The 24,280-nt window shown below is 35.8% G+C and overlaps 3 protein-coding genes across 4 annotated transcripts; 2 read left to right on the forward strand and 1 right to left on the reverse strand.

Annotated features, from left to right (window-relative positions):
* Nucleotides 1–427: 427 nt before the first annotated feature.
* LOC102218554 (C5a anaphylatoxin chemotactic receptor 1-like) lies at nt 428–2,914 on the forward strand. 2 transcript variants are annotated; one of them, XM_023331963.1, is made up of 3 exons: nt 428–516; nt 1,045–1,195; nt 1,476–2,914. In XM_023331963.1, the coding sequence occupies exons 2-3, from the start codon at nt 1,091–1,093 to the stop codon at nt 2,409–2,411; spliced, it is 1,041 nt and encodes a 346-aa protein (XP_023187731.1). In that variant the 5' UTR covers nt 428–516; nt 1,045–1,090; the 3' UTR covers nt 2,412–2,914. The 2 variants fall into 2 exon arrangements, with proteins under 2 accessions (XP_023187731.1, XP_014327156.1); XM_014471670.2 differs by having other exon boundaries at nt 442–516; nt 1,076–1,195.
* Nucleotides 2,915–6,047: 3,133 nt separating this feature from the next.
* On the forward strand, nt 6,048–18,715 carry LOC111608346. The gene is made up of 5 exons (XM_023331897.1): nt 6,048–6,749; nt 15,697–15,784; nt 16,009–16,155; nt 16,408–16,509; nt 17,292–18,715. The coding sequence occupies exons 2-5, from the start codon at nt 15,710–15,712 to the stop codon at nt 17,595–17,597; spliced, it is 630 nt and encodes a 209-aa protein (XP_023187665.1). The 5' UTR covers nt 6,048–6,749; nt 15,697–15,709; the 3' UTR covers nt 17,598–18,715.
* A 1,199-nt stretch (nt 18,716–19,914) lies between these two features.
* cenpq (centromere protein Q) lies at nt 19,915–24,190 on the reverse strand. Its single transcript, XM_014471671.2, has 8 exons — nt 23,864–24,190; nt 23,715–23,775; nt 23,516–23,627; nt 22,687–22,755; nt 22,149–22,278; nt 21,145–21,264; nt 20,607–20,681; nt 19,915–20,369 (listed from the first exon to the last, which is right to left on the reverse strand). The coding sequence occupies exons 1-8, from the start codon at nt 23,954–23,956 to the stop codon at nt 20,172–20,174; spliced, it is 858 nt and encodes a 285-aa protein (XP_014327157.1). The 5' UTR covers nt 23,957–24,190; the 3' UTR covers nt 19,915–20,171.
* Between the last annotated feature and the right edge of the window lie 90 nt (nt 24,191–24,280).

Here is a 24,280-nt window from a genome sequence, read left to right on the forward strand (position 1 = left end):
AAATTTGGTTATAGAAACCTCGCTGAATACATCCCTTTCAACTATCAGGTTTATGCAGAACCATGAAGAGACCATCACTTAGGTTTCTTAAAACTGAAATACAATGCTATCAGAGAACAAAAACGTTGTACTTTATTTCAAATACAGATTAACATATGCCTAGAAACCTAAAGGTAAAACTTTGTCGCTTTTCACTTAAGATTTTATAACCCTGTGATGGACACATTTGTTCACTGAGCCATTTTATGCCCAAATGCATGTTTGCTCAACAAAAGCATCTGATAAAATTGTTTGAACTGAGAGCAAATGTCTTTTACGCTGCAAATGTTAAAACTGTTTGTCTCTTTTGCAGATATGATTGGAAGTAGAAATGAATGTTGCAATCACACACAGGAAAGAGAGAGCAAAAGAGAGAGAGTGAAAGAGAGAGTGAGCAAGAGATGTCAAAAGAGCAAGCAGGAACTCCCTCTCCTAGGTGTTGCTCCACTTCTTCCACACTTGAGGAACATTGAAAAGGTAAGCAACCGACTCTTTAATTAAATAGATGGCTTTTATTCCCCAGGTTGTAAATTGTCTTTAATTGACCTTAGTTACTGTGGATTCTAGGGAAAAAAACCTGTTATGAGCTTGTAATCTCGGCTATAATCATAACTTTGCTGCGGGTAAGATAAAGTGTTCATTAACACGGGAGTCATTGCATGCAGCTACACAAACAGGTCTGAATGCAGGTTTGCGCAGAACCCCCAGGCTTGCTAAATGTACTACTGATAGATTCCTTTCACCTTAATCGCTTGTGTGGCTGCACCTACTGCGTGCAGTTGTTTATTAATAATAGATCATTGTGGGGAGAAAAAAAAGCATTATTGGGTCACATACTGTTTGAGCCCTTTAAGTTGGTTCCTTAGTGTAATTGTTCTTGTTCAAAACAGAAGAGGATGACAGAAAGGAAGTAGGTGGTTTCAGTCTGGTTTGAGTTGAGGACATCAGCTTTTTCTTCACTTTAGACAACATATGTGCAATCGTTCTCCTTCTGTGACTTTGCAGAATCAAGGACAGGTGTGTTTTTCTTTTCAAGCTCCACATCACCTCCATGGCTGACAAAAACACAACACAAGCCTCCGCTAACTCCAGCAGCCAATTGCAGGACGACGCTTCCAGAGGAGTCCAAATTACAGTCACTCTGCTTATTTTTCTGGTAAGAAATGTTCCACCTGAAGTTATTTACAAAACCATAATATGCAGCGATGGTTTTGAAAAAGAAACTGCACGACTAAAAATGCTTCAGCTATGACCTTTTATTTCCTTTGAGTTTCAGGAATGCAAAATGTACTCGTTGGTGCTCCCTGGCTGACTGAGTCTGTTGTATTTATGATGAAAACTGTTCGATGGACGAAAGCCGAAGAGAAATCAGGCAGTAACATGTTATGTTTAATTGGAAAGTCTAAATCTCTTCCTACTCTGTTTGGTTCCTTTAGGTGGGCGTATCTCTGAATGGGTTGGTGGTCTGGGCACTTGGACTCCGAGGTCGGCGTCACCTGGTGCGCAGAGGCAGCACTGAGGAAACGCGTGCTGCCAGCAGTTTCAGAGTCTATGTCCTGAACTTGGCCGTGGCTGATCTTATCTTGCTCCTGCGGACTCCTCTCATGGTTGGCTATATTGTTAACAAGGACAGTTGGCCATTTGGAAAGGAATTCTGTCACCTGATAATGTTCCTGCGATGTCTTGGGCTGTACGCCTCTGCTTTCCTCCTTTGTGCTGTGGCTCTGGAACGTTGCTTGTGTCTCCTCAGGCCTGTGTGGGCTCGACTGAAACGACCCTCCTGGGCTGTTCCTCTGGTATGTGGAGTCCTATGGCTGATGGCCTTCATCTTTTCTGTCCCCTACATCTACTTTGCTGAATTGAAGAAAGTATCCGGCAAATACCATTGCGTGGAGAGCGGAAATTTTAATCTAGGATTGTTTCTAACAGAAACAATAGCTGGCTTCATATTGCCTCTCATGGTATTCGTGGCAAGTAACTTGGCCGTTTTGGTCACCGTTAACAAAGCCATGCCTTCAACACCCAGTGGCACAACACCATCAATGGCACGTAAGATGACCAGGATGTACCATGTGCTCTTTTCCACCATGGTCCTCTTTCTCACCTGCTGGGTGCCCTACTTTGTCTGTCGCTTCGTGCAAGCCCTGGCAGACGATAAGTCTGTTTTGTACTACTCAGCACAGAAGGCCGTATATATCTGTCTGTTTCTGGTGTACATCAAAAGTGCTCTTAATCCTGTGCTGTACGTGTTTGCTGCCAGAGGCCTGGGCCGTGCCATCAAAAATTCACTCGTCTCAACAATTGAAAGACTTTTCAATGAGGAATCCTATGAGTCCATACGAAGGAAGTCACTCAAGACCTCCCAGATCTGATCCAGCTGTTTAGAACTGTTTTGACATAATACTTATAGACAACCTGATTCATCCATTTTCTATCCACGCCGAGGAGGGGCTCCAGTAGCCAAGGGGCAAGAGAAAGGGTCCACCCTGGACAGGTTCTCCAGAACTACACATGACAACAATGTACAACTCAAGAGCAGTTTAGAGTGGTTGATTAACCTAATTGCTATTTTTGGACTGTGAGAGGCCAACCTGGAGTGAAGTCTACAAAGAAAGGGCATTTGAGCCCGGGACTTTCTGTGAAGCTTTGGTTGATTTTTTGTTTTTATTTGTAAAATTTCTTGTCCTCCCCGGCTTAGACCTTTCCTGCTTCCCCCAATATGAACATTGTAAATAAAATCTAAGGAATGTAACCGTGAAGCACTTTATGTCAGTGTTTTTCAATGTGTATATGAGACAGAGAAACATGTTTTTGGGAATGTATAAAATGTATTTTGAAATTGTGTGTTTGTGAAGCTATTAATAAAGATTGTTTTGGTGCAAATTTTTTGTTGGTATTTAATGTACATGTACATCTATTACCTTACAAAAGATTTAAATAGCCCCAGAATTTTTCCATACTCCAACTACAAACTTAGTGCTTTTGATTGGGACCTTTATGTTCCAGATTATAACAAGGTAGTTTGTAATTGTGCAAATGTTTTTATTACAATAGTTTTTACAAATAAAAATAAAATAAGTATGACACTCTGATTAAAGTTCTCCTTGCCCAGTTTAGATAATATGCAAAAAAAAAAGGGTGGGGTGGGGGGGTAAAGGCTTTTATTAAATTTGCAAGGCATTTCATGGAAAGGCACCACCATATTATATATGCTTTATATAATATACAATAATATATATTTAATATTCTTTAGCCTTAAGGATCAAATTAGATTTTTTTCCTTTTTGAGTGAGAATATTTTTAACTAATGGATAAATTCCTCTCACAATCATATTCTACATCAGTCAAAAGTTGTTAATGTCTTTTTCACGCTAACAGAAAAGTGAAAATATATTTATCCATCCTCCATGTCTGTATAGATACATCAGAAGAAACAACTTGTAGATTTTAACAAAAGGAAACAGAGTCTACATTCAGCCACCTTTCTCAAGTTCAGTTTAAGCAATTAATTTCAAAACAGTATTGCCAAATCATTTCCCTAAACTAGACAACTTCTCTTTTTGTCTGCTTCTGCTGAATACAGTTCTTTATTATTTCTTCTCATTATTCTTTATTATTCTTTCTATATATTTAGATTGACTGGAAACTGATTTTACCAAAGAGCAGAGCATCATTTATAAATATACCAAATACATTTCAGCTAAACTAGGCAGCCCAATCTGACTAGAGATAAAAAGATGCAACAGCATGGTTATTTAAGTGTGCATATCTCTATATACTTTCTTAAAACACCTTTTTGTTCTATTTTAGCATTCAGTCTTGAGGTATGCTGCCACCTCTAACTGCAGGTTCTGGTTGTGTCAGAGATGATGTATGTGAGAATGTGGCTATTCTTACTTTTTTTTTGCCAGTTGTTTGTTGATTCTTGCGTTGTGTGTGAATTGTGAGACAGTTATTTTTTGTTTTTGGGCATGTGCACCAACTGATGGCACCCTTTGAATTTCGTTGTCCTTGTGACAATGACAATAAAGATTTATCTTATCTTATCTTGTATCAGAGATGGACAAGAAGCTGAGTAAAGAGATCTGGTGGATCTCCTCTTGAATGTAAATAAAACAAATGAAATGAGTTTTGATTTCAGGAGAAACAGGGTTAGATCAGACCCTATTTCCATCATGGGAGGAGAAATGGAGGTGGTTGAGGAATATAAATACCTCGGTGTTCATCTGGACAACAGACTGGACTGGAGATTCAACAGTGAAGCGTCTACAAGAAGGAACATAGCAAACTTTCATTACTGAGCAAGTTTAAGTCCTTAAAGTCTTGCAGCAATATGCTGCATATATTCAGTTGTAGAGATTGCACTTTCTTCTCCATCATCTGTTGGGTAGCAGCATCAGAGCCGGGGACTAAAACAGCAACCTGATAAAGAAGGCTGGTTTTATTCTGGGGATTTCTGTGGAACCTCTGGAGTTGATGATGCAAAGAGGAATTATTCACAAAATCATAAAAATGTAAAAACCCTGAAAATTATCTCCATAAAACTGTTATACAGCAATGGTGTCTTCAGTCTGAGGGTTCTTCAGATTCACTGTAATACATAGATCCTTTCTGCCCACAGTCATCAGCATCTGAGTCATTAAAGAAAATTGTCTAATACGAGTTACAACATTTAATTTAGTTTTCTCAGGCCATGCCACATTTTTCAACAAAAGACTTCTGTCTTACCTCTGTTCAGACATATGGAGGATAAAAAGAGAGTTGTCACATGTGGATCTGACCAGCATAAGTTTGAAATTGTTGCAACTCCTTCAGTGTTACTGTAAAGGTCTTTTCAGGCATCTGACCAGATTCTGTATTGTCTTTTTATTAGTTATTTAGAAAGATCCAGTTTTATTACAGTCCTTGTTGTTCCACATTTTCTCCAGGTATTGATGACCATCTTAATTATAACCCAATATATACATATTTCTCTAGATTATTTTTTGTAACCTTCTCCTGGCTTATACCTTTGCACCATGAGGCCCTTTGGATATTTGTAATCTCTTTGTAAACTAAAGAATGAAATGGAGCAAATGTGAAAAAATCCTGACAGATAGACTTTAATTATGGTTTATCAGATTCTCTATAGCTGATGACAGATGTGTTCACAGAAAGACAGAATGCAAAATTAATACATAATGTAGACCAATAAATATTTAGTTTAATCAGGTTATTGTAGTTTTAATATTTTTTTAAACATTCCCCTCAAACATATCTGCTTGTTTTTCAACTGAACTTTACACAATCTACATCACATTAAAGTTAATTATTCCTCATGTTCTTGTGTTTTATTACACCACAAACAGCCGGCATTTTGACAGAAGTGTGTAGAAGTTTTAATGTTCTGTGTTGGATCTTGTTCTCCTCTGCTTGAATTCAAATTCCTGATTTTCAAGATCTTCTGGATAAGTCCTACTGGCTGTTATCCGATCTGGGTTAGTGAGGATAACGGGGGATTTGCAGCAACAGCCCCAAGGCATTGGAGCACTCTTCAGTTGAGAAGAAAGTGTCACTCTTCCACATGAATCTTTTTGTCAATCTTGCTTTTGGTGATTGGAGATTTCCTCCAGGTTGGATTTATTTTTGGAGATGACTTATCAGGTAAAAGGACTTATGGAATAGCTGCTAGGGGTGCGTCTGTTCATCAGAGGACACATTCCTGCCTGTGTTCAGGCTTGCAGGAGGCCAGGGCGTGATTAGGTATTAATTCAGGACGCATCTTGCCTGCATGTTCGTGACACTTGGAAAAGATATGGAGGCAAAAGTACCAAAGTCAATATCTTGCCTCAAGGAAAACAGTTGTATGGATTCCAACCAGCATCACATCATTATGCTGGAATGCAGTTGTGCTTAAAAGGAAATACCATCGCATAACTATGTTTAAAGAAGTGATAATATTGTGCTGAATTAACACTTTCAGTTGGAAAAAAAAAGTTTCAGTTCACATAACTAGTGCACTGAAAAAACTGTGATCAGGGTTAATTAATATTTACTAAATAAATAAGAGCAAACTATACATAATAAAAAAGACTGTGTGCAGTTTGGAATCTCACTGAGCTGAATTAACCAAATTTGAATATTTTTTTAATTGCATTTTACTCTGTTTTTATTTAAATAAAATCAGCAGAAAAACAATAAGTAGAATTTATTTATTTTCATTGGTAAAGTCAAAAGTGCAGAAAATTGATAAATTTTACTCATTTGGGAGGCCTTGATTTTTCCGCCCAAGGCATTTTCATCACAGGAACATCGAGTCTGCTTGGCATTTCATGGACTACCGTTTGCTTAAAGGTAAGACATGTTTTAATTGCTCTTAGTTAAACAATTCAAGTGTCTGTAGCAGTTAAGCATTGTCTTAGGTTACTGCAAATTACCAAACATGGCAACTTTACTGTACAGCAAGTCAATTAAGTTATAGTGTGAAGGATTCGAAGTCAGTCTACGTCGTCTTTGATTTGACTAAATGCATTGCAATGATTGAAAAAGTAGTCTCAATGTCACAATTTAATGTGACTAACGTCATACCGTTATATAGTGGCCGTAGAATACAAGCTACTCTTTTATTTAATTGAGTTTTTTGGCCTCAGCCCAAGCTCCCCCTCCCCCACCTTAACAAGCTAGCTAGCATGTTTGGCACCATAATGGAGGAACAGACGTTGTTTTCAACGGTGAGAAGGCTAATCGTTTAAAGTTACTGCATTTAGTTTTTACAATTAAAATGTACTCCAGTAACATTTTTACTCAAGTAGCATGTTAAAAGCAGATTTCTAATCAGTTTTTATAACGTTACACATTTCGGAAGCCGTTTTGCATAGTTACATTTTGAGACAAAGCGCGCTGTTTCTTCTTTCTTCTTTTAATTTGGCGTTATTTTCATCGAACGTCTGTTATTGTGTTTTGAGCACAATGGCTGGTGTTTTGCTAAACCCAAGTTCACCGGTGTTATGCCCAAAAATGCATGCCTGCCGAGAATTGCATCCCCTGTCGCGGGAGCGCGCATCTTTCTAAACACTCGCATTTTAATGAGGAAACGGACCGAAGACGAAACTTTTAAAGATATTCGTAACAATATCACGTTTCTTAAACATGTCAGCCTTAAAACGATGGGTTTTATATCGCAGATTAATTGAAATAAATACGGTTTTTACACATTTATTGAGACAAATGAGTCGAACGTTTTTCAGTCCGTGTCTGAAGAAAATGCTCTGCGCATTTGGTTTGAAATTTCCCGATTTTTCTTTTAACATCATATTAGCTTAAAGTATTACAAAACAGAGGCCCATTATGTAGAACATTTTGTATCATGCTTAACTGTCTAGCATATTAATGTAGAGGGGATGCATTTTAATGACTGAGCCTGCCAATATTTGTATCCCCTGTCTATTGTTGATATGAAACGTAAAGCAGTTGCACAGAGAATAAGTGTCATTACGTAGAAAAGGTGAAGTCCCTCTTAACTCTTCATTTTTTCAAGTTAGCAGAGGGATGCATTTTCTGGCATAGCAAATTATTACCTTGCCAATATGTGTAGGCCTTATATATTTTCCACAAATATAATTCTACTGATACAAAATGTATACCAGCAGTTCATAAAACAAGTGTGATTGTATAGAAAAAGTAATTTCACTCTTGACTCTTTATTTCTCCATGTAAGCAGGGGATGCATGTACAGCAAAGCCTATTATTAGCCTGCCAAAATATGCATGGCCTCTCCATGTTCTTCAAATATTATCCTATCGATATAAAACCCATACCAGTAATTCATAGAACATCTCTGATTATGTAGAAAAGGTGAAATCCCTCTTTAATTCTTTATTTATCCAAGTTAGGAGGGGATGCATTTTTTGGCAATATGGATGTCGAGCCTGCCAAAATATGCATGCCCTATCTATTTTTCTCAAATATAATCCTATTGATATGAAACTTATACCAGTAGCTCATACAACTACTCTGATTATGTAGAAAAAGTTATTTCACTCTAAACTCTTTATTTATCCAAGTTAGCAGGGGATGCATTTTTTGGCAATATGGATGTCGAGCCTGCCAAAATATGCATGCCCTATCTATTTTTCTCAAATATAATCCTATTGATATGAAACTTATACCAGTAGCTCATAGAACATGTGTGATTATGTAGAAAAAGTTATTCCACTTTTAACACTTTATTTCTCCATTTTAGAAGGGGATGCATTTTACAGCAAAGCCTATTATTAGCCTGCCAAAATATGCATGCCCTACCTATTTTCCTCAAATGTTATCCTATTGCTATAAAATTCATACCAGCTGTTCATACAACTACTCTGATTATGTAGAAAAAGTTATTTCACTCTAAACTCTTTATTTATCCAAGTTAGCAGGGGATGCATTTTTTGGCAATATGGATGTCGAGCCTGCCAAAATATGCATGCCCTACCTATTTTCCTCAAATTTTATCCTATTGATTTAAAACTTATATCAGCAGTTCATAGAACAAGTGTGATTTTGTAGAAAAAGCTATTTCACTCTAAACTCTTTATTTCTCCATTTTAGCAGGGGATGCATTTTACGGCAAAGCCTATTATTAGCCTGCCAAAATATGCATGCCCCCTCTATTTTTCTCAAATATAATCCTATTGATATGAAACTTATACCAGTAGTTCATAGAACAAGTGTGATTATGTAGAAAAAGCTATTTCACTCTAAACTCTTTATTTATCCAAGTTAGCAGGGGATGCATTTTTTGGCAGAGCCTATTATTAGCCTGCCAAAATATGCATGCCCCCTCTATTTTTCTCAAATATTATCCTACTGATATGAAACGTATACCAGTAGGTCATAGAACATGTGTGATTATGTAGAAAAAGCTATTTCACTCTAAACTCTTTATTTCTCCATTTTAGCAGGGGATGCATTTTACGGCAGAGCCTATTATTAGCCTGCCAAAATATGCATGTCCCCTCTATTTTTCCTCAAATGTAATCCTATTGATATGAAACTCATACCAGTAGCTAAGAGGATAAGTGTAATTATGTAGAAAAGGTAAAATCCCTCTTGACTCTTTATTTTTTCAAGCTAGGAGGGGGATGCATTTTTTGGCAATATCGAATTTGAGCCTGCCGATATTTGCATGCCATACCTATTTTCCCCAAATATCATCCTATTGATATAAAACTCATACCAGCAGTTAAGGGAACAAATGTGATTATGTAGAAAATGTTATTTCTTTATTATCGCTATTGCAAGGATACTGAAGGAAATAAATCTGACAATGCATCTTTGCTAAATGTAAAGCATGCACAAACCATTCTTATTTTGGTTTAACATAAAAATTAAATCACTTTGTTTTCATTAATTTCAACAAAAGAATATTCATAACAAAAGGTTTCCTTAACTCACTTGGAGAGTCCCAAAAAGATGTGAAGAGGTGCTTGGAAGTAACAAGGTGAGAAAAACAAGAACAATTATTGTTTATTATAATAAAAAATGTCATAATTGGATAACTAGAATGTTAATTTAACATTTTATCCTCTCAACAAGGACATTTATGAGAAGCAAAGGGATGAAAGTGTCAATGTGGAAATGTGAAACAGTATAACATGCCATCCAGGAAGGTGTGGTTTCATGTGGTGTGTTTGCCCTTAAAGTAAGTGCTGTTTAAATATATATATATATATATGTATATATACATGGATGCACATGGTCCTCCAGAATGGTTCGGTAGTCCTTGGCAGTGACGCGCCCATCTAGCACAAGTATGGAGCCAAGGGAATGCCATGATATGGCAGCCCAAACCATCACTGAGCCACCCCCATGCTTCACTCTGGGCATGCAACAGTCTGGGTGGTACTCTTCTTTGGGGCTTCTCCACACTGTAACTCTCCCGGATGTGGGGAAAACAGTAAAGGTGGACTCATCAGAGAACAATACATGTTTCATATTGTCCACAGCCCAAAATTTGCGTTTCTCGCACCATTGAAACCGACGTTTGGCATTGGCACGAGTGACCAAAGGTTTGGCTATAGCAGCCCGGCCGTGTATATTGACCCTGTGGTGCTCCCGACGGACAGTTTTGGTGGAAACAGGGGAGTTGAGGTGCACATTTAATTCTGCCGTGATTTGGGCAGCCGTGGTTTTATGTTTTTATATACAGTATATATATATATATATATATATATATATATATATATATATATATATATATATATATATATATATATATATATACAGTACAGACCAAAAGTTTGGACACAACTGTGTGTCCAAACTTTTGGTCTGTACTGTATATACTTGACTATGATTACTTATATTTCTTATGTAATGTAGAACATTGCCTGTTTACAAATCAATTTATATAACCTTTATGTGTACTGTTCTGTCTCTTTCCACATACATGTATATCTATCTATGTCTGAAGATAGATAGAATTATATATCAATATATTGGTATACATGCTTGTTTACGTTTTTGATGTTGTGAAAAAAAGATTAATATGAAAGTGGTTTTCTAATAATCACATTGCCATTAATCTAATGCTATTTTGTAGGAGTAGAACTTTTAAGATGATGAACAGCTTTGGCTTAACAACTTAAACTGTGCATTTCTGCCTGAAATATAATGTAGTTTATGAATTATATTGCTTTATTACATGGTTGATTTATTTTAATGACAATGGAAAGAGTCTGAAATAAGTATAGCAAAAATGTCTAATTATTCATAAATGTCATGACCTCTATATGACAATCTAATACTTTGACAAATATTTTGTCTTTGTAATGAGTCCGCTGTTACTCTTCTTTCTTTTTTCAAAAAAATATATTTGCCTTTACGGTTTGCAGAGTGCATACTGGAAAACAAGGACCAGAACTTTCCATCAACAGCAGAAGCTGTTAATACCATGCGACTCAACATTTCTTCCACACTTCTCTCAGAATCAGGTGTCTTTTGACATGTTTTTTATTCAGTTCCTATGTGGGTGGGATACTATGTTGTGTGTAAAATCATGCACGCACAAAAAAATTGTGTTAGGTCAGCTATTTTATCTAATTAGAAATATTAAAATATTGAACTTTGCAGATGTGTGAAGTACAATCAGGTCAGTGTTTATGTCAAATTCAATTAGTGAAGAACATTTCAATACACCTGGCCTTGATCTCTAATAAATAAATTACACATAACACAGCCCAATAACTGTTGAGGCAAAAAACATAATCAACAAACTTAAAATTGTTCTAGGATACAATTACGTACACTTTTCTTGAGTAGCTTTAATGTAACTTAATAAACAAAAAGGACTTGCAGTTTGTGAAAGTACAAAACTGGAATGAGATGTATTATGTGAACCATTATATTCATTACTGTGTTTTCATAAAATTAACATTTACAAAATGACAAATTTCACAAGATGTACACACATATATATGTAGACATATTAAAATTTTCTGAATGCCATTTTTATACCTTCAGTGGCTTAAGTTGGAGAAAATTATAAAAAAGTAAACACTAAGTGATGCTTTCTTTTACCATAAATCCCAGAAATACCTTAAATACATGTGTGTTTCAATTCATAAATAGACAGACAATATGCCAATATGATGTACAGTTTCTATTACTTGTATTTGTTTATGAGACCAGACATTATCAAAAAGGGATGATTAGACAACTGAGATCTACACAGAGGATTATTGTTCCACTTTCAAAAGAACACTAACAAATGGAATTATTTAAAAGAAAAAAAAAAAACGCAAAAAATACCATTAAGATTGTTTTATAACATTGATTTAAAGATGCGGTTTGTTTTTCTGTAGAGTCAGTGGAGACTCTACAGACTCTGCAGACACTGTGACAGTGAGGACACAGAAGATCACATGTGGGTAAGACAACAATGTAATGCAGTGAAAAATCAATTCAAGCAAACCATATACCATCCTTAAAATAGTTGCAAAGTATGTAGATATACAAAAATAAATCATAATAAAATAAATAAACACCCAAGGCAGGTAAGTGGGAAGTAGCTTAAGTTTTTTTTTTTTTTAAGTACAGTCGTAAAACATTAAACACAGTTGCTTGTGGTCCTAGAATTTTTTTATCTCCATACATGTCAGGAACATGCTGTCATCTCCTCAAATAAAGTTCTACCAATCATATATTGATAATTAAGAAGAAGCTTTATGTTGACAAAACCCAAAATCACCTTCAGTAAACAGATAAGGAGCTAAAAGAAAACATTCTTTATGTTGTTATTTGACCATTTTGTATTATTTATTTACAGATCACATGTGACAGATGCAACTGGTGGTACCACCAAGGCTGCATTAAGGTCCCACAAACCGAAACAGACTACTGCTGTGCAATGTGTTTATAGATTTTATGTTTGTACCAATCTAAATCTTTAATGACTGCAGTTCAGTGGATTTTCAGTTTAAACATGTGACATAATTTTTGTTGACTTAATTGGTTTTCCAAAGATTTTTGTTATGAATATTCTTTTGTTGAAATTAATGAAAACAAAGTGATTTAATTTTTATGTTAAACCAAAATAAGAATGGTTTGTGCATGCTTTACATTTAGCAAAGATGCATTGTCAGATTTATTTCCTTCAGTATCCTTGCAATAGCGATAATAAAGAAATAACATTTTCTACATAATCACATTTGTTCCCTTAACTGCTGGTATGAGTTTTATATCAATAGGATGATATTTGGGGAAAATAGGTATGGCATGCAAATATCGGCAGGCTCAAATTCGATATTGCCAAGAAATGCATCCCCCTCCTAGCTTGAAAAAATAAAGAGTCAAGAGGGATTTTACCTTTTCTACATAATTACACTTATCCTCTTAGCTACTGGTATGAGTTTCATATCAATAGGATAACATTTGAGGAAAAATAGAGGGGACATGCATATTTTGGCAGGCTAATAATAGGCTCTGCCGTAAAATGCATCCCCTGCTAAAATGGAGAAATAAAGAGTTTAGAGTGAAATAGCTTTTTCTACATAATCACACATGTTCTATGACCTACTGGTATACGTTTCATATCAGTAGGATTATATTTGAGAAAAATAGAGGGGGCATGCATATTTTGGCAGGCTAATAATAGGCTCTGCCGTAAAATGCATCCCCTGCTAAAATAGAGAAATAAAGAGTTAAGAGTGGAATAACTTTTTCTACATAATCACACTTGTTCTATGAACTGCTGGTATAAGTTTCATATCAATAGGATTATATTTGAGAAAAATAGAGGGGGCATGCATATTTTGGCAGGCTAATAATAGGCTCTGCCGTAAAATGCATCCCCTTCTAAAATGGAGAAATAAAGAGTTAAGAGTGGAATAACTTTTTCTACATAATCACACTTGTTCTATGAACTGCTGGTATAAGTTTCATATCAATAGGATTATATTTGAGAAAAATAGAGGGGGCATGCATATTTTGGCAGGCTAATAATAGGCTCTGCCGTAAAATGCATCCCCTGCTAAAATGGAGAAATAAAGAGTTTACAGTGAAATAACTTTTTCTACAAAATCACACTTGTTCTATGAACTGCTGATATAAGTTTTAAATCAATAGGATAAAATTTGAGGAAAATAGGTAGGGCATGCATATTTTGGCAGGCTCGACATCCATATTGCCAAAAAATGCATCCCCTGCTAACTTGGATAAATAAAGAGTTTAGAGTGAAATAACTTTTTCTACATAATCAGAGTAGTTGTATGAACAGCTGGTATGAATTTCATAGCAATAGGATAACATTTGAGGAAAATAGGTAGGGCATGCATATTTTGGCAGGCTCGACATCCATATTGCCAAAAAATGCATCCCCTGCTAACTTGGATAAATAAAGAGTTTAGAGTGAAATAACTTTTTCTACATAATCAGAGTAGTTGTATGAACAGCTGGTATGAATTTCATAGCAATAGGATAACATTTGAGGAAAATAGGTAGGGCATGCATATTTTGGCAGGCTCGACATCCATATTGCCAAAAAATGCATCCCCTGCTAACTTGGATAAATAAAGAGTTTATAGTGAAATAACTTTTTCTACATAATCAGAGTAGTTGTATGAACTGCTGGTATAAGTTTCATAGCAATAGGATAAAATTTGAGAAAAATAGATAGGGCATGCATATTTTGGCAGGCTCGACATCCATATTGCCAAAAAATGCATCCCCTGCTAACTTGGATAAATAAAGAATTAAAGAGGGATTTCACCTTTTCTACATAATCAGAGATGTTCTATGAATTACTGGTATGGGTTTTATATCGATAGGATAATATTTGAAGAACATGGAGAGGCCATGCATATTTTGGCAGGCTAATAATAGGCTTTGCTGTACATGCATCCCCTGCTTACATGGAGAAATAAAGAGTCAAGAGTGAAATTACTTTTTCTATACAATCACACTTGTTTTATGAACTGCTGGTATACATTTTGTATCAGTAGAATTATATTTGTGGAAAATATATAAGGCCTACATATATTGGCAAGGTAATAATTTGCTATGCCAGAAAATGCATCCCTCTGCTAACTTGAAAAAATAAAGAGTTAAGAGGGACTTCACCTTTTCTACGTAATGACACTTATTCTCTGTGCAACTGCTTTACGTTTCATATCAACAATAGACAGGGGATACAAATATTGGCAGGCTCAGTCATTAAAATGCATCCCCTCTACATTAATATGCTAGACAGTTAAGCATGATATAAAATGTTCTACATAATGGGCCTCTGTTTTGTAATACTTTAAGCTAATATGATGTTAAAAGAAAAATCGGGAAATTTCAAACCAAATGCGGAGAGCATTTTCTTCAGACACGGACTGAAAAACGTTCGACTCATTTGTCTCAATAAATGTGTAAAAACCGTATTTATTTCAATTAATCTGCGATATAAAACCCATCGTTTTAAGGCTGACATGTTTAAGAAACGTGATATTGTTACGAATATCTTTAAAAGTTTCGTCTTCGGTCATATTTCAGTCCGTTTCCTCATTAAAATGCGAGAGTTTAGAAAGATGCGCGCTCCCGCGACAGGGGATGCAATTCTCGGCAGGCATGCATTTTTGGGCATAACACCGGCTCTCACTGAGGCTCTCCATTAACGTTACGTTAGTTACATTCAGATGGCACAAACGGCTTCCTCGTTTTTTCCTGTTTTCTCGGAAAAACGTTATGCTTTCAAACTGTGGTTGCAGCTCACACTGACAGATAAACAGTTACAGTGAGATGCGTCTGTGAATGTTGGGTTGAAATCAGTACGTAGAGCTTCGTACTGACTCTGATCTGCCACAGAGAGAGTGAGAGAAATGTTTCCTTAGTCCGTTTTGGGCATCTTTGATTTTAATATTTATTGTTTGGCATTTGTTGATGTGCATATTACCTTAAAATCTGTTTCATATTTTTGTCTAACATCTTAAAACGATAGTTCATTTTTTGAAATGGGATTGGATGAGGTATTCATCCATAGTTGGTATATTATAGAGCTGGATGATTTTGAAAAAAATACTTAATTGTGATGATCTTTTCAGTGACATTACAGTTGCAAAATGATTAGCAATTTCTGAGGGAAATATAATTTTGTATGATTGTTTTCTTATTTTCATTGAAAAAATTAAGATGATTATGGCGCGATTCTTGCAGGGATGTGTAAGGGATGTTTTTTTTAAGCCAATCACCCAGTATAGAGGACATCAAAGCCAGATGGCCCGCTCTATTTGAGACATCTCACGTGAGTTATAAGTGCATGCTAATCAGAAATATTCCTAGTCAATGTGAAGGATTGCATTTGTGATTCTGCATTTAGCTATTTGATACAAAATGTGTTACATTACTGTCATCTATTTTATAGATCAAATTTGATCCATCTTCTTGCTTTTGAAAAATGTCGTAAGAACAGTATGTATGTTTGTAATATTTGAGGCTTTAAAACTGGTTTCATGATTTGTCTTTCAGATCCAGGATGAGTTTCACAGAATCACAATGGTGCATCTTGAATCAAAGTTCATGTCCAAACTGGATGAATATACTCCTCGACTTCTGAACCTCTTCCACTCCAAGGGCGGAAACATGGGGTTGAGATTGCAGGCTGTCCTACTCAAGGTATCATTCATTGAGCATTATGGTTGCTAATATTTTATTCTCAAAATTTTGTGTTTAAACTTCTGGAATATCATTGCTTAAATTTACTGGAGGTTAGCCTGTGATTCTCTTTATAAATGGAATATGAAATAATCGCATGAGAATTTGTTTCAGTAGTGTTTTATTACACTGGTCCCCAAGACGGCACAGGAAGGATCCTTGAGCTTATTAACAGTAATATAAACCACCTGGTGTTTATTTTTTTCGTTTCAGACTCCAAGCAATCCTGACATCAACATGACCAGAGATGTTATCATTCGATGTTTGATGCTGTACCTTGGGGAATCTACAGATCAACTCTTAAAAGAGTACGATGTAAGTTGAAGTAGATGTTAAAATATAAAGTAGGTGATTTCTCTCATCTCTTTTACTTGGTATTTGTTGGAAAGTCCAATCACAAAATAGTCATAACTGTATTTCTCCCAGTGGTTCTTGGCAAGCTATATCATTGTCCTCTGTTAAGTTTGTTTAAATTTTTATTTTCCATTAAGGAATTTTTAAGTGCTAGTGCAGAATGCTATCTCAATTTGATTTCACTAACTGGCATAATTTAAAACTTGTCAGTAATTTATGTAATTTTTTTTCCTAAGAATGCTTCACCTTACCATAACTTGATTTTTTTTAAGTCTTTGCAATTTGTCCCTAAAAGCGAGCTAAGAAATGATGGCCAAGACGCTGCTTTGTGAATACAAAGACATTTTTACAGAAAGTCTGAGGCAATGCAGAATAAGATATTCATCAAGACAGTGCCAGGAAGAAATAATAGTGTAATGGATTGATTTAATTTCAGAAACTTCATTTAGAAATATTTGTAACTGTTCAGCTCATCATTGTATAATTGATTATATTATAATAATATAATATATTATTATGATTGATTTATATTTGTGTTTTTTTTTTTCATTTTTAAATTATGTGCATTTTTTTTTTAGTGTTATCTCAGATTTGTCTAAAACACTGACATAAATAGAGTGCATTACAAGCAACGGCTGACAAACTCCAGATTTTCTTGTCCAAACAGTTGTAAGCAATTTGGGAAATGGAACCTTCTCCTTTGGCTGTACTGTCTGATATGCACAATGTTCTTGCTATTACAGGATGCTGATGAAGACAGTGTGTCACAGGACCTTGCTGTTCAAAGCCTGAAGATCTACAACGTCAAAGCTAACATGTCAGAGGATCCAGACATCGGTATCATGGTGGACGGCGTGAAAATTCTAACTGCTCTGGGTGACTTTCCAAGGGCTTGCTCCCTGCTTGTTGGGTTGGCGTATGCTGTGAATCTTGCTTATCCAAAGGAGCTCAGATACACGTTTGAAGTGTTTCAGAAACTTCTCCTCGGGCTGGATTGTTCAAAGCTCTCCCCAAAAGTGAACAGCCTCAGGAATAAACTACTGGCTTAAGAAAACGGACCCTTGCTAAACAAAAGGGAATAGACAAGTCACTGTGAAAACCAACACGCAAAACTTTGTGAAATGCTCTGTGAAGTTAGTTAAAATTAGGGTAATTTTCAGTTCAGTGGATTTCTGCATGTGTATTTTTTCTTGCAGTACATTACAGTTAACCACCCTTTCTAAGGACTGACCCCTTGTTCTCATATGTGGTAGTGCGGCCTGTTGTATGGCTTTGGATCTGTTCAGGTCTGTCACATGAACCCTTGTCCCTTTTATACAGCATAGAGCATCCACTATTGCCTTTTTGGAGAGTCCATGCAGGCTTCACCACTGAAGGGTGATGATCTGCAGACTGCAAAACTTTGTTGTGTTTCACTTGCACTTTATATAATATGTTTTTGTTCAGTTCTGTCTTTCAACTTATTTTTCGAAAAGGAAAGTAAGTGTCACAGAGCCAAGGGCCCCAACACAGTGACAAGATGTAGCATAAACATACAAAAAAAGAAAATGGAAGTTTTTATGCCTCAAAGGTCTCGCACATCTCTCACATCTTGTCATGTGTTTTCCCCAGGTAAGTTTTATGTGCATACTTGTTTTGTGCTCTGCATGCCTCTTAAACATAAAGTGAACTCTTATGTGATTGATAAATTGTTGAAGCAAGCTTAACTGGTCCAAGTTGGTTGTTGTTGATGTGATGGTTCTAAAAAATCATGTTAACTATACTTTGAGCAGAGTGGCACTATGTTTTTGACTTGATACTGATATATATTGCCCCTTCTCTGTTTTATTGTTGTATTTTGGAATTTTGCATTTGTTGGGTGCTGGATAAACACGTTTTATAAAGTTGCACAAATAAATGCTGCTGCTGTTTTATGCATTGTAATTTGTTGTTTTTTGATGCCACTCAAGTTTGGTCAGGATATTGGGTAAATTAGACACAGAAAAATTATGGCAACAAAGTGACATTCAATATTATTGAATAGATTTAAAGTCCTATGATACAAATAAAAACTTAAAATTTATCAATTATTTTAGCTACAGATAAATAAGAACAACAGTGTTAATGTGTTGAATTAAGCAATAATGTGCTACAATATGAGTTGATATCATTTATATTATTTACTAAATCCAAATAATTTTTATGCTGATGTTTAGTAAATCTAAATCAATTTCACCCATTTAATTAATAAATATAAGTTAATTTCAGCTGTTGCTTTTATTAAGATGTACTTAATTTTTTTAAGTTAAGTTAAGTTAACATATTCAATACTTTTTAATCAAAATTGTATAACCTAAAATCTATTCAATTATATTATGTGTCACTTTGTTGCCACAATTTTTTTAAGTAACCATTGGTCAAATTTTTCTCAGTGTGGTTACATCTTATAACCTCTTAAATGCAGAGGAGGCTGGCAACTCCTTAATTGCCTTGGAGCTGATAATGTGAATTTATTTTTTTCAACAAATAGTTATTAAAAAATTAAAAAAAAACTATACAGCTACTGACTCACTCTAGATGGCATTGATTTGGTCATCAGTGTAAATTTAGAGAATCATACTGTCATTGTAGACCAAGGTATATCCTAGTTTAAACTCCTTTCTCCTGCTACTCTCTGATCTGTAATATTTCCAACTACTCCTGCCATTCTCTGATTCTTAGTTCTCTGTTCCTTGTTTTCAGCCCAATGCTTCTGTGTCAGTTTTCTGAACAAACTCCATTACCGGCTCCCGGTTTTCTCCCGTCTCTCGCCTTAACCTAGAAAGCTATTACGGTCATTAACTACTTGTGCTTGCCTTAGTTTTCTTTTAAACAAAAAAATACTCCTGGATCAGTGCTTCCTTGTTTTTTTCCCCCTTTGTTTTGTTTTCACTTCCAGTTAATCACTAGCAAGTTCCCAAGTTGTATTAAGCCAGGTTAAGAATGGCTTCGCTTTTCTTCTTTCAAATAAACCTCTTCCTTCACTCAGAACGAGGGATTGCTGCAAAGTAAACCAGCTGTCATTACATAATCAATTGGATTTGACTACTTTGGTGGGTAATGAATACGCATATCTGGAAAAGGACAATATAACTGAATTTTACTGGAATAATTTTAACTTATTTACATTTGGATTGCATTGGGTTCTATACAGTTAGATGTGCAAAAGATGCATTTCTCTAGTAGATTAGTTATTTCTTAAGAGGTGTAAATTAAGGTATACAATCTCCTTACGTCACTGTAGACTCATAAAAGCTTCCATTTAAAAAAAGCCATTTATAAAAAAACATTTTAAAAACCAAAAGACCTCACATTTTTTTAATGAAACACGTTTGACTTCTGTTTCTATTGCAGAGTGAAACTTTATTTGAAAACAATATGGCATTTTAGTGACGTATATAAATGTAGCGCAAGGCTGGACAGACAAAAGGCAAATATGTCTTATGTTTCAAAGTTAACAATTATAATTGTAAAATAAATGGATCAGAAAGCAAAAACAAGTTAGAAAGCAAAAACAGTTCAGCTGTTTTTGCAAGATAAATCTAACCACAACAATCAACCTAATAAAAAAAAACTGAAAAAACATTTTCTGCATTAAAAACCTTTTACGAAAAATGTGTTTCTACTTCATCTTCATAAGTTGCACCACTGCTCAGTGAGGGGAAGAGGTGATCAGCATGTTTCTGTGCCTGCAGTAATAGGACCTGGGCATCCTGGGTGGTAGCTGGTTTCTGCAGAATAATGCCCAGCTTCTGTGCTGTAGTCTCACAATCACACTCTGGTATTATTTTCCGTAAACGAGACTGAAATAGACAGAATATGCAGAGGTCACTGTAGTGCTCGAAGACTGGGTTTTCCTAAAATAGCATTTGCACAAAATGATTGCATGCAAATCTCACAAGTTAATATGTGCAATAAGATTTAAAAGAGTGTTGCAATAGGAACTGCACATGCAGACGATTTCACGTTATTTAAAGAAGTAACAAGATAAAAGAAACACAGACAGTAAAGGGTTTTTTATGTACAGCCTCAAAACTCACCTCTAATGTGATTTCCTCTGTTTGTGGCAGAAGAGACGGAAGCTTGAGAACGCATTGATCACTTATTTCTAAAATCTGCAGGTAGGCATAAAATAAGAGCTCACATTAGTGTTTTTTACCACAAGCTCAGATCTCAAAATCTCAGCCATCTTTTGTTGATTTCCTGTTTTCATGAGACCTTTTAGACATGTTTTCATGAGAGATCTTCTGAACAGAAGTGAAAGCTCTAAATGCCCGCATGTGAAACATTAAAGTTTTAGACAACAGTGATTCACTTCATCTCTTTCATAATCACTGTGATTTTAAAATGTCCCATTCAAGTAGAAGGCTCGAAATGTGTGCAACCAAGAAATGTTTTTTTCAAAATATGCTGAAAACTTCTTAGAACACAAGACATAATGTTCGAACATTCAATTAAAAGAAACGGTGAACGCTTTGGAATGGGTTAAAACAAAACAAAACTAAAGAATGCAATACTCAAAGTTGCCATAAATCTAAATAAATAGTGTATATGGATGATGACTCTTTGTGCTTTCACCTGTTTTGCTTTCTTTTCTTCTTCCTCCAACTCATCTCTCAGCTTTGAGCATGTCTGCTGTAACGACACCGTCTGCTCCTCTGTCCTTTCCAGAACTCTGACAACAGCCTTCAAGTCTTCCTGAACAACCAAAATACAGATACATATTCTATGAAACAAACACATTATGTTTTAAAACGTGTAGCTCAGAAGGAACATTATGACTGCTAAAAGGCCGACACCTGACTGTTAGGGGGAGGACACAAGGCAGGAAATGAACATGCTGTCCTTGGAGTTCATGCATTTGACACACAAGCCTGTGAGGACTTGAGCAAACCTCACACACAAACAAAATAAGATGTTGCCATGGTCTCCAATTTTTTCTAAATCCAAGTGACATTCAGGATGTGATGGCTGTGCCGCACAAACAGTTCGGCACATCCGAGGTCACATCCGATTTGAGGTCGTAGCTTTGCTACGACCTCAAATCCTACAGAATCAGCTTGATTGTACAGAATCAGCTGTACAACTTGATTCTGTACAGTGCAATGAAAAAGCAGTTTTTCATTGGTCAGAACTTTTCTTGCAGCAAAAGCAGGGACTCAACTGAGATTTAAAGGGTCAATTATTACCTCATGATTCTTTAAAGCATGCTTTGTTTCTTTAAATTACCTAGATATCAGCAGCTATTACTTTCTTGTGGAACTAACAGAAAAGGCGACCACAGTTGAAAAATAGCTGAGGCATTGCCACAAGTATGCTCTAACCTCTACAGGAAACATCTGCTTAAGCTGCTTTTTCTGTTTTTTCATTCTTGACTTCAGCAGTGGCTGTGGCAGTGAAATGTGGTAACAGATAGCAGGAAAAATGTTTAGTTTCAATCTTGTTAAGCAACTATTTTTTTATTCATATCAGTCTACATACACCCAAAACATGACTCTGAAATCACTCATGGAGACTGAAGATAAAGCAAACAAATCGTACTTTGAACATGTCTAGATTTATTTTGTTAACATGATTCTCACCTTCAGGGAGTTCAGCATCGTCTTTCCGAGCTCAGACTTCTTGGTCTCCTCCTGGTGGCGTTGAGATGAATGAATCAGATCTCCCCGTTTCTGCACTGGAACCTTAAGTTGTGCACAATGAGCTAAAAACCTGGGAAAATTTGCAGAAAACATATCATTCAGATTGCATCAGAAGTGGCTGACGTCTCACAACCACACTGGATTCTATACCGTGAAATAACTTGATGCATGTTTATCAGTGTTTACTGGAATCTCACAGGTGATACATGAACTCACAGGAGCAGCACCTTTCTGCTTGATAAGTTTCTTATCTTCCACATAGGAACCCAAATGTCACCAAATTATTTATTTCAGTTGCTTTTGATATCACATCCACCTGAAACTCCCTAATAGCGTTTAGGTAAATAAATCTTTGATGAAATAAATTAGAATGCAATTGAATAATCCTGTATTTGTCTTTAAACATGAAAAATTCATAAGGTGTGCATTTCACATATGACTTATTTGATGTATTTAGACTGAAATGTTAAACACTCACTTATTTTTGATGCTGTTTAGATGTTCCTGGCTCTCTTTCTTCCCTGTCCGCTTTAAACCAAGTGTTGCTCTGTCAACAAAAAGATAAGGGGTTATTTTCATTTTTCATGCATAGTAATTATTTAGCTAAGCAGTCCATGAAGATCTTTGTGATTTTGTCATTGCAAGCCATGATAATATTAATTTGTTATATTTAGCTCTATTACAGTATGAGTTTTTGTAACAGTTGCTGAAGATGGATTTAAGCTTGAGCTGCACAGCCAATCAAATGGCAATCATCATTGCAAACAATGTGCACTGCACTCCAACTGACTGCTTATATGTGATACTTAGCAGGATACAATAATTAGAATAAGCAAAGAAAAAGAGATAGGAAAATATGGGTTGTTTGTAATTGACATTGCATTGTTTAGCCACAGCATGGTAATTATATATCTTGATATGATGCAGCCCTAGTTTAATCCAACTTGCAATGAGTCTCTCATAAGTGTAAATATGTTTACACCTTTAACTTGTGATAGCAGCATTGCTATAAAAAATGCATGCAGAACTGACCATTGTTTAATTTTTAACAGAGACAGGTTAAATGAGAAGTAAATTAGCTAGTTTTTATTTTGAGATAGAAATCAGCAAAAAAACAACAACAACAAAAAAAAAAACAGAATGTGTGTATTTATTACAAGTGATATGGTCACCACAGTATTTGATAATAATATTTTCGCTGCATGGTTTTCTAATATCTTGGTGTCCTAATACACACCCTCATAATCAGATGATTTATAAAAGGCTTAATAGTTTGCAAAGTGAAACATTACCAGTGTGAAACTCACAGTATGGATAAGTCCAATATGTTCTCCACAGCATTGATGGTGGACGGGGGCATCGGCCTCCAGCTGTCCTGAATGGTCATTTTCTTTGACGCTGAAGGTGAATCTCCTTTAGCTTTTAGGAACAAGAACAAAGAAATATCACATTAACAACAAATCTGTCTCCTGTATCTGAGCAGTAAAGTAAAGAAGCAGATTTTACCTTTCCTCCTCTTAAGTGGTTTTGAGGGGGGGATCTTCGCATCATCACCTTGCTCCTGATCCTAAAATAAGTGACAGTGGCTGATTGTAGTAAATTTACCCGCGAAACAAATCAGTATATAAAACAGTTGTGTGTTTATAATTTCTCACCACTTTTGCAGGAAATCCCGACGCCTTTTCTTTTTTCTTTTTCGGGTTGGGGGCTTTTGTTGGAGGTCGTTTTGAGCCTCTTGACGGCTTCATAGTGTTACCCGTACAGAAACGGCTAGCTAAATAGCTAACCACCAACGCCTTAGAGCTTAGATAGCATTAATAAGTCGAAAATTACTTTGACCAATATGTTTAGACTAGATATGACTTAAAACACAGACGACACAGCAGAAAAAGAGCAACAAAATCTCAAAACTAAGGTACCGATATGTTATAATCACCTGTCGACCTGTATTTTCGCGCTGATGTTTTCGAATGTTTAGACTCATAGCGCATGCGTCATTAGTGGGCGGTCTTACCCAGAGTCATGGTTGCCAGGCAGCACGTTATGGCGACTGTAGCGTGCATGAGATGATC

This window comes from Xiphophorus maculatus, chromosome 4 (genome assembly GCF_002775205.1).
Source record: "Xiphophorus maculatus strain JP 163 A chromosome 4, X_maculatus-5.0-male, whole genome shotgun sequence".
Taxonomy (NCBI): Eukaryota; Metazoa; Chordata; class Actinopteri; order Cyprinodontiformes; family Poeciliidae; genus Xiphophorus; species Xiphophorus maculatus.

Coding starts and splice junctions, on each gene's coding strand:
- cenpq (XM_014471671.2), bottom strand. CDS start 23,956: ATGAAGCCGTCAAGAGGCTCAAAACGACCTCCAACAAAAGCCCCCAAC. Junction 21,265..22,148: donor CGATGCTGAACTCCCTGAAG/GTGAGAATCATG, acceptor TTGGTTGTTCAG/GAAGACTTGAAGGCTGTTGT. Junction 20,370..20,606: donor CAGAGGAAATCACATTAGAG/GTGAGTTTTGAG, acceptor TGTCTATTTCAG/TCTCGTTTACGGAAAATAAT.
- LOC111608346 (XM_023331897.1), top strand. CDS start 15,710: ATGTTTTTTTTAAGCCAATCACCCAGTATAGAGGACATCAAAGCCAGA. Junction 15,785..16,008: donor CTCTATTTGAGACATCTCAC/GTGAGTTATAAG, acceptor TTTGTCTTTCAG/ATCCAGGATGAGTTTCACAG. Junction 16,510..17,291: donor AACTCTTAAAAGAGTACGAT/GTAAGTTGAAGT, acceptor TTGCTATTACAG/GATGCTGATGAAGACAGTGT.
- LOC102218554 (XM_023331963.1), top strand. CDS start 1,091: ATGGCTGACAAAAACACAACACAAGCCTCCGCTAACTCCAGCAGCCAA. Junction 1,196..1,475: donor TCACTCTGCTTATTTTTCTG/GTAAGAAATGTT, acceptor TGGTTCCTTTAG/GTGGGCGTATCTCTGAATGG.